The 10,794-nt window shown below is 28.3% G+C and overlaps 1 protein-coding gene across 1 annotated transcript; it reads right to left on the bottom strand.

The window, feature by feature from the left end:
- Positions 1–8,469: 8,469 nt before the first annotated feature.
- Positions 8,470–9,879, bottom strand: LOC127067832 (facilitated trehalose transporter Tret1-like). Its single transcript, XM_051003196.1, has one exon. It carries the CDS (start codon positions 9,877–9,879, stop codon positions 8,470–8,472), a length of 1,410 nt encoding a protein of 469 aa, XP_050859153.1.
- Positions 9,880–10,794: the final 915 nt, after the last annotated feature.

Below are 10,794 nucleotides of genomic sequence, written 5' to 3'. Positions count from 1 at the left end.
ATACATATACACATACATGCATAAGGTCATTACAAATGAAATATCCAATTTTATAACATCGATATAATATGAAAAATCGAACATTTCATATGTTACAGCCTAATATATATGTTTATGTTCATAAATATGATATATATCTACATATATATAACGAAAAAAATTACCTTCGTTCGTCGATACATATATGGAACGTCCTCAAATTCTGGCCTTGGTTTTTTTATCTCTTCTTTTACTCTTGGTATAATGATTATTAATGCGATCAGAAGTATAATGGAAGAGATTATTGATATAATCCGATACAATTTTAATTTTTTGAAGTCTGCATAAAAGAAATATTGCAATATTGTAAGATTGTATAAAAAATTAATTTTTGGTTTTAGCATTTTAGCATTCGTTAATTTTTATGATTTTCGATATTGTATGCGTTGAATTGATCTATGAATAATGTTTAATACAAAATTTTTTGTTTAGTATAAAAAAGAAAAAAATTAGCTAAGAAATGTATTACCTTTTTTCGGTGGACAAGGTGGAATAATTTTTTGAGATGGACAAGGAGAATATTCCTGTTTGGAACAACAAGGATCGACAGGACACTCGGAACATACTTCCGGAGGACAATCCTCTTTAGCACACAACTTGGACTCCGATTGTAAAGACGTTTCCTCGCAACTTTCTTTTGTAATTTTTGCTTTACCAGTGATGCTTTCGTTTTGATTGCTTTTCATCGAAGCATTCTCGTAATCTTTATTTTCCAATGATTTCCAATCTATTTTTGATCTACACGATCCATCAAATGAATCCGTATTCATGTCTTTTATCGAAGTTTGTTTTATTGAACTCGTTTTAGATTCAGTTTCGGTATTGGTAGGTTTATTGGAACTATTGTCACGTGTAGAATAAAATCTTATCGTAGAAAAGACGAGTCTTTTTTTCCAAGGATAATGTCCTATCATCAAGGTCGAAGAATATGACCGATTGGAAAACGTCCAAAGGAATAAAGATTTCTTGGTGAATTTTATACATTCTCGCCAACTTTCCCGTTCACTGTTCTTTTCACCCAAGATACGTTTTTCTTGAATTTTCGATCTTAAAGAATTTTTAGGGACGAATGAACGAAATGTCTTGCAATAAACAATATCTTTCTCGAAACTCAATTTTTCCACGATGTTATCGACGAATTTTTTATTAAATTTCGAATTTGGTTTCCATCTTGAAAATATTCGCCATCTTGCCGTTTCGACTTGTTCTATTGGATTCCAGTTCATACAAATCGGATCGAGGTTAGAACTAGTTCTTTCCCAATCGAATAAATACAACGACGTTTTCTTTTCTGCTGGAACACTTTTACGAGATTCCTTTGTAAATATCCTCAAGTCACGTGGTACTAATGTCGATATATATTTGTATCTCTTCGATAAAATTTCCATGAATTGTAATTCGATTTTCAAAGAGGATAAAAAATGTGAATTGATGTAAGTCTCTCGTAAGAGGGATAATAACGTTATTATTTTTTTTTCGACATCGGTAAATTTACCAATGAACATACGTATGTAATTGTTTATAAACAAAAAAGTAAAAAAATTAATCGTGTCGTAAAAAATTGAACGATATTTGTAAGTAAAAGGTTAGATGTCGAAATGACCTTTCAAAAGCGGTTTCGATAGTATCGAAAATGAACGATCGTTGTTCGACCTTTGATAAATAATTACTCACGTATCAAATATTTGCTTTTTATTAGTTTTTTAAAGGTCTGATTTTTTTCTTAGCAGCTTACTTTAAATTATTGATTGATTATAGAATATTAAATTGAAAATTAAGTTTTAAATAAGATATAGAAAGACTGACGTAATGTTAGTAATATTCTAAAATTTTGTATTTAATTGCAATTTGTCATTATTTGAAACACTACAAAATTGTTTACTATAATTATTGAACGCTTCTCGTAAATATAATTGGTCGACTGTTAAATTTTCAATCGAATAATTTATATATATATATATATATATATATATATATATAAAAAACTAATCTAATTAATACCTTTCTAATTTATTACAATTGTTGTTGTAATTTTGAATCAATTTTTTCAATATTACTTTAATATTTTTTTTAAAAATACTTTTGTAATAATTCTTATTAAATTATTCGTCGATTATAAAACGTTCGTACAAATTGTTATTATACAAAAAATAAAAGAATCTAATCTCAATAGTTCTATCTTCTACCATAGAAGTTTTGTCTCTCATAACAATTCATCATAATTTAGAACCCAAGAGAAATTTTGCCGTAATCTCGTCTCTTCTCTAAATGATGAACATCGGACTTACGTTAACCACGAACGTTCGTTTTCTAAATGTTTATGAATTGGCTTCCCTATTTATAGCGTTGCTTATTACGCGGTGTTACGTGCATTCCCTAACTAAAATGCTTTAAACGTTCTAAAATATAGTTATACATCGTATGAATTAAATTAAGTGCTTTTGAAAAGCATTGTTTTCATTTAAAATACACTTTTTTTATTTAATAAGCTATGTAACATCTAAATCATATGCTTAATATAGTATTTTGAATACCAAGTTCAATTCCGATCTAATATTTTGTTTTTTTCTCTTTCTATTAAAAAGAAATATATAAATATATAAGCATTTATTTTTGTCAAAATATTATCATTTGTTTTACTTTTAAATATTAATTAAGACCGATGTAATGTATATATATATATATATATATATATATATATATATATATATATTACATACATACATACATACATACATACATACAGTATATAATATATAATAATAATAATATGTATATATAATATAAGGTTCAATATATAATCAATGAATAATTTAAAAAGAAATATATATATATGTATATGACTCACATTTTTTAATTTAAAAGCCGTATTTACAAGGATCACTGTGCATCTTTTAATATGTAGATATTAAATCGTAGCGCCAGCTTGTCTGGGTCATGAAACGAGCTAAAGCGGACAGGACGATTGACTATGATAGAGAAAGAGAACCGTTTATTCCAATCTTCTTCCCACGTTCTTGTTTGTTTAGCACTTTTTAACGAGAACGCTGAAAATGAAAGCATGTAATTCTTACAAACCTATTTTGAAACTCAATCATTTATATATCCTATGTTTATTGAAGATAAAATAATCAATTACTACTATTATTCAATCGTTTGATAGGATTCAATAAAAAGTAATAATGATTTCTGATTTAAATTAAAGAACAATAATAATTTTATAGAAAACGTTTTTAAATTACACATACAATTAATGTTATTTAAATTTAACGTCGTCGCAATTATCATTGAAAATTTCGCATGATTATAAACGATATAATATGATCTATGATCTATCCTATTAACAAATAATATCAAAAAGTAATTATACTATTATACTAATAACAATCTTAGCAGGAGGAACTTTTTGAAGTATTGATTATTGCGTCGACTTGATATAAAACAAAAATTACAATAACATTAATTGTATAATAATCGTACAAAAGAAGAATATAGAAATATAAAAATAATATTAATTCGTTCAAATTCTGGTGGGGAATAATATCGAATCAACAAAAAATATCAATCAGATTAATGAAAGAAATAACAATGAAATATTATCCAACGATAATAATGATGAATTAAATTCAATGAGAATAATAATCAAATGATTATTATCAAATATTAATATAAATAATTATGCGATAATAGTGAATCAAAATAATAACGAAATTAAGATTGGAGGAGTATAAACGTGTTAGTAGAAAAAACAGTAAAAAAGAAAGAAAGAGAAAAAGAAGAGAGAAGAAAAAAGAAGAAGAAAAGAAAGAAGGAAAACAAGAAGAAAAAAAGGCAAGAGAAAAGAAAAAGGAGAAAAAATAAGGAATGCCATTGGCTTTGCTACTGGAGTAGGTTCATGGAAAACGAGGATACGTTTTATCCAGGCTGCGCGGCAACCTTTGACATTTGAAGAGGGGTGGTGGGTAGTTTTCATCCCCTATCCTCCCCCTCCTCTTCTTCCTCCTTCTCCTCATCCTCGTCCACCCTTTTAGAACGAAGTACGTAGATACTATATACTGTATTTCCCAGCGACCCGTTCGTTCGTTCGTCGTTCCTTCTGAAAATATGTATACAACGTGAGTAGAAGAAAATGAACGTTAGTGGGGATTAGACAGTAGGTGCCCACTGGCGTTAAAAAGACTCGGGGTTAAAAGGCCACCTGAGAATGAATTGCTACAAGAACATAGACAGAAAGAGAAAGAGAAAGAGAAAGAGAGTGGGGGGAGGGAGGGAGAAAGGTTCGTCTAGTTCTAAAGATCGTTTCTCTTCGATCTGTTCGAATCAAATGTTACTTCTATACGTAACTGTATAAGTAACTGTATATATATATATATATATATATATATATATATATATATATATATATATATATAAAAGCGTCTATGTATCTCTGTGCGCATCTTTATTTTTTATAAGTGAGAAGATATTTATAAATATGGATACACAGATATGTGCATACATATAATCGATACTTTCTTGATCGTGAGTATAATTATGATTAATCTGTTATATTATATATACACATACGTATCTATTTACATATTGATAATCCGATAATTATTCGATTATTATTCCTATTGCTTCATCATGTTCATAATCATATATATTATCACGTTGAAATATTTGTTTGAAACATTTAAAATATTTGTAATAAACAAGAATTTTATTTTTATAAAATCGTTCGAAATTCTTAATACCAATTTAGGTTAGAATTAATGCTTTATAAGATTTCTATGATTATGATGAATAAATTTGTCAATGTTGAAAAAATCATGAATACAAATTTACTTAAATTAATGTAATCTTTTTAAGAACTTTTCGTCGTTCTAAATTCATTACAAAAGATTAATATTGTACACGTCGATTAGTTTTTTTCTAATATACAACACTAAAAACATATTTATATGTTAAATTGTAGAAATTGTTAAGAGAGATAGAATAACCTAAAAAAGAAAAGATAGAAATTTTCTACAGAGACAAAATATAATATATACATAAAATCATATCAATCGAATTTACGTGAATTCGTATATATACTTAAAAAAAATAAAAAAGAGAGAAAGAGAAAATGAAAGCTTTTATCATACATTAATTATTATGTTGCGTTGTCTCATCTCCATCGCATATATTATTATTAAATAATTAAATAATCTTTCACACACATATGTATTTACACGTATGCGCGCGCATCTCTCTCTCTCTCTCTCTCTCTCTTTCTCTCTCTCTCTCTCTCTCTCTCTCTCTCTATCTCTTTCCCGACTTGTTCGAGTAAAGCCGAATTTGAAAATGTCGCTCGCGGGTAGGACCTTTGCTCTTAAATGAACGAACAATTGAAATGGAACTTTAAGCTTCGATATTTGTGAAGTATTTAATGGAACAAAAAATACTTTGACATTTGTACTTTTGCCAATGGATTTCGATTCGGAAAACATTCAAGCCAAAGGTCGAATCGTTTTTACTAGGAGAAAAAGGAAGAGAGAGAGAGAGAGAGAGAGAGAGAGAGATTTGAATGAAATAAACATAATATAAAACAAAGAAATATACATTAAATATATACATACTTGCATTAGTTTTACGTTGAAATTAATTCTAATAATAAAAAGAGAGAAACTATTTTGAGAAACAATTTGGTAAGCTTGGGAGAGTAGTATTAGCTTCTTCGTAAGGTTAGGCAAGGTTCGTCCGATTCGAATCGATTGTGTCGACAGTGACGTCATTTAGAGCGAGAGAGAACACAACCAGAAGTAAGAGAGAGAAAGTGAGAGAAAGAGAGAGAAAGAGAGAGAGAGAGAGAAAGAGAGAGAGAGAGAGAGAGATTGATAGAGTAGGGAGGAGGGCAAGACGAATAAAATATCTGTGTAAGTGTGAAAGAGAAAAGGTAGAGGTTAGAGTTAGTAAAAAGAGGACGAGATCAGCATATAAGAGTGAGAGAGATAAAGTATATGATGAAATGCTTTCAATGACGTCGGGTTTCAAAAAGCCTCACTCTTTCTCTCTCTCTCTCTCTCTCTCTCTCTGTCTCTTTTACTCTTTTGTGGACCGATATCGGATCCTAGAACTCACTAAAAGTTTTAACAATGGGCACAGTGCACTAAAGAAAGTTTCTTATCGACGAATAATGAGTTCGGCTGGAATCGAAAAAAGAAATTTTATAGATAGTATTTTATCGACCAAAGACGATTGAGTAATATCCCTTGTATAGATTAATGTAGTTTCCAAAGTTAATTGAGATTGGCAATTGTTCTTCGAATCGGGGTGCTTCGTTTATCTCAAAATAACGTTCGATATTATATTTCTTGATTTCGTTCAATTTATTTTATAAATTCTCTATTATGTACTATGTTTCTTAACAAATGTTACTTTCCTTTCTATAATTATCCAATGGCTGTCGTAAATGTCTTAAAAAAAGAAAAGATTTCGAAATAAAAAATTTGAGCGGTACGATCGGTTAAATAGAAATCTGTAATTGTGATAATTCCTGTTTTACACGTGAAAATCAATTCAACGAACGAAATGATTGATATTTGTATCGCAGTATATAAGCGTATTTATAGAATATTTCTCATCGAAATTATTCATAGTTTTCGTTGTTTCCTCTATAATGATTCAAGTTAGAAGCAAATGACATGGATACGATCTTACAAAGACATATCACATACGTATTTTTAGAATATTCTTCGAGCGTAAAGAGAATGTCGTGAATTTTCATTTTCTCTCGTTTATATTCGTCTGTATAACTGTTAAATTCGTCGTACGTATAACTGGTAAATAAATCTTCTTTCACGCTTGTTTATTGCAAGCCGAATGATCTTTCCTTTGAAATTTATATTCGTCACGTTCAAATTGAGTATTGTGAAATGCGCGCGAAAATCAAATTAGATTATCGATGTTACTACTATGAATTTAAATAAATTAATAATAGAAAATATTTATAATAGAAATTCGTGTAATATATAAATGAAAGGAAGTATATAAATATATATGTGTGTGTTTATATATATGTATATACTTTGAACGATTATCATTTTGTTTGACAAAGGAAGTATATATTAGGTTATCGATTCATCGATTAAAATTATTTTAAAGTTATTCGATCATTGACGTACATACCTCTTGTTGCATATTTATAGCACAGATATATTCAATGATTTATGTTTGTCTGTATTTATATATGTATGCATGCACGTGTATTTATCCATATTCCTTTTATTCCTCGTTAACCGTTTTGTCAGTGAACTCCAACATTCTAACTATCTTTCTTTCTCTTTTCTAACCTATTTCTTTTTGCTTTCTACACAGGTATTCATTAATCGGTATGAAGGAATGCACACAAATGTAATCGTGAGTGAAGATCGATATGTAATCGATTCCAATTATAAATATTCTAATTTCTTGATCATTTTTACGAATGCTTTTCATAAAAATAATATTGTAATGATAAATTGATAAACGAATGACATTTCCTAACTTTTCAGTGTATTATCAATCGAATGATAACTGTGGAAATGCGATTGGTTATACGTTAGAACGTGTTAATGAAGTTTTGAAAAATTTATTTATTTAATTCATTATAATTTGTTTGATATTATAATAAATACAATGGAATGAATGTTATATCATTTATTAGATATTATAATAAATAAAAGTACAGGAATATTATTATTATGAATATTACGTGGATTTAAAAATAGTGTTCTTAATTATTCCTTAATACAATCTTAAAAATAGACATCTGAATATCCGATAATCTTAATCGATCAGCCATCTAGCGAAAAAAACTCGAGTTACAGTATATCTCTGTAGGTATGTACAAAACTGTTCTCTACTTAATCCTCGGAGGAGTATAGGAAGAAACACGAGTATTAGTACCAAAGATTTTCTACCAGAGAGCATGTTAATTAAACAAAAGATATTTTAGAGCCGGGAATTTTGATACACATGATAGAAAAAAATAAAATTCTAATCTAAATTTCACTTAGATTCTAATTATCGTTATAACGATAGTAATATATGTTGTATAAGTTTGCAAAACGATCATAAATGATTAAGAATATATTTCTTTTATTATAAATGATAATATATATTTCTGATGAGTGAGAAATGAAATATTTAGAAACACTAATATTATTTAAAATACAATGCAAGAATAAATTTTGAAGAATATACGTCATACTCGATTTAAAACTATGAACAAAATATAGCAATCAATAATATATTAGTCTATTTATATTAGTGCATAAAAATGTAACTTATATATCCTTGCATACCCAACAAAAATATATCTGTCTAAAACATATTATAATCAATATATGAAAAGATCAGCCCTACATTATAGGCAATCTATTATGTCACAATGTTTTTTATATATTAATGATTTTTTTAAATACCTAATTATGCGCTCAATTCGCGTTGTATTTGTTCTAATGTTTTGCCTTTCGTTTCTGGGACAAAGAATAAAACAAAACAGATACCTACAGCACAAACAAATGAAAATAACCAAAACGTACCATAGTTATGTATAGTATTATTTAAATTAACAAAAGTTTTAGTGACAATAAATGCTACCACCCAATTCAATAAGCAAGCACTACTACCAGCAATAGCTCTAGTTTCTGGACTAAAAACTTCTGAGATCATCATCCATGGAATAGGACCAAATCCAATTGCAAATGAAACGATATAAGAACAGACAGATAAGAGAGGTAACCAACCTAGACTACTTGTATTCATTTTTTCCATGAGATAGAAGTAAATACCAAGTGCTAAGAGAGATAAACACATAAAAATAATAGATATTGTAAGTAATATTTTTCTACCTAGGCGATCGACTATTAATGTGCTAATAAATACCATAGTTATTCCAATTACACCTATTACAACAGCAGCTTCTTTAGGTCCAACAGAACCACCTGCTGTTTCAAATATAGGACCGATATAAAATGCAACAGCATTTACTCCACTAAATTGTTGAAATCCCATAAGACCATACGATATTAATATGGCTTTCTTACAAGCATTAGTTTTCAATAAAGTTAAAAACGATACTTTGTGTTTACTAGTCTCTTCTATTATTCTTTTCTGCATACTTAATTCTGGTTCTATATCATAGTGAGGACCTCTAAATTTAATATAACTTTTTCTAGCAGCATCTTCATTTCCTTTAATTAAATAATATACAGGAGTTTCTGGCATGAAGAAGAATGTTACACCAAAGACTATTGGTACAAACCCAGATATAACGGATAATTCAAACACATTTACACCCAAATTTAGAATGCTTACCGTTAAAATACCAACAGTGAGAAATAACTGATAAAATAGACCTAATCTTCCACGAATTTCACTTTCAGCAATTTCTGAAGTATACATAGGACCTGTCACACAAAAAGCTCCACCGCTGAAACCTGTCAAGAACCTTCCAACGTAAAATAAAGCGATAGAATTTGCAAAAATAATACAAAGCCAGCCAATAGTAAAAGGAATTACAAGTATTAACATAGAATACTTTCTGCCTATTATATCTGCAAGAATACCAATTGGTACACATGATACTGCAGAACCAAATGCTGCGAGTGATCCAATCCATGAAAACTCTTCTGCGGTAATGGAAATATTATATACCCTTGCTATATTGGCACCATTTACACCAGCTTGAGAAGTCCATGATACCGACATTCCTGCTGCTAGTGCTCCCAGTGATGCTGAGAAACTTGCAATGTATTGAAGAAACCTTTTTGCTTTAATTACGTGCCCATTTTGAGAAACAAAGGTTTCTTTAGAATATCCAATTTTTTCTGCCATATTTCTTTGAATATCTTTTAATAATGGTATTTTTTCATTTATCTAAAAATAAAAAAAATATTTCATTACTAAACTGTAACATATAATAATAAATTTTAAATATAAATTAGAGAACAGAATAGAAGTATATAGTAGAAATTTGATTATGCAATGTAATGCTAAAACAAAGAAATATAGGCAGTTCTTGTTCTCGACAATGGTATATAATATATAAATAATAAAAATGATTATTATTAAAAAAATAAATACCCACACTTGACTGTAATTAAATATTAACAGTTAATTTGGCCCTGATTAACAAACATTTCCTTCATTCACTTTCATAATATTATTACAAGAAACAATTAAAATTTTCAATAACTATATTTGACAGCTATATTTGAAGAACACTTCCAATATAATAAAACGAAATATTTTTTGTATTATTATTCTTTATTACTCTCATTACTACGTTAATATTAGCATTACTGATAACGATTTGAGAATAGTAGCGATATTAAAAATAGAAAACAACGCGCCATTTTTACTTAGTCGAGAAACAATTTTTAAAACCGTCAGTCGGTAAAATAATGGACCGATAGTACCTTTTAGAAATAGAACAATTGTCCAGAAAATTTTTTCTTCTTTTTAACAGTTAAATAACAATCTAAAGAACATTGGTAACAGTGTATTGTCCTAAACTCGTATTCGAATATTATTTTTCAGTGATCATAGATCAAAATAAAAAAATTAAAATTAATATATTTTCGACTGATAAAACTTATATTTAGATATTTCTTGTTTTTTTTTTTTAATTATATTTCACATAATTTCTCCATTTATATAGAGATTATCGCTCGTAATTCTATCTTATATAACAAGATCAAAATTATATCATTCACAGATTATCTATAGATTACAAATAGAAGGGAGAAT

The sequence above is a fragment of the Vespula vulgaris genome, chromosome 11, assembly GCF_905475345.1.
Source record: "Vespula vulgaris chromosome 11, iyVesVulg1.1, whole genome shotgun sequence".
NCBI lineage: Eukaryota > Metazoa > Arthropoda > Insecta > Hymenoptera > Vespidae > Vespula > Vespula vulgaris.
Note: the sequence above shows the minus strand (reverse complement) of the source record. Positions and strands in the feature narration are given on the sequence as shown.

Coding starts and splice junctions, on each gene's coding strand:
- LOC127067832 (XM_051003196.1), bottom strand. CDS start 9,879: ATGGCAGAAAAAATTGGATATTCTAAAGAAACCTTTGTTTCTCAAAAT.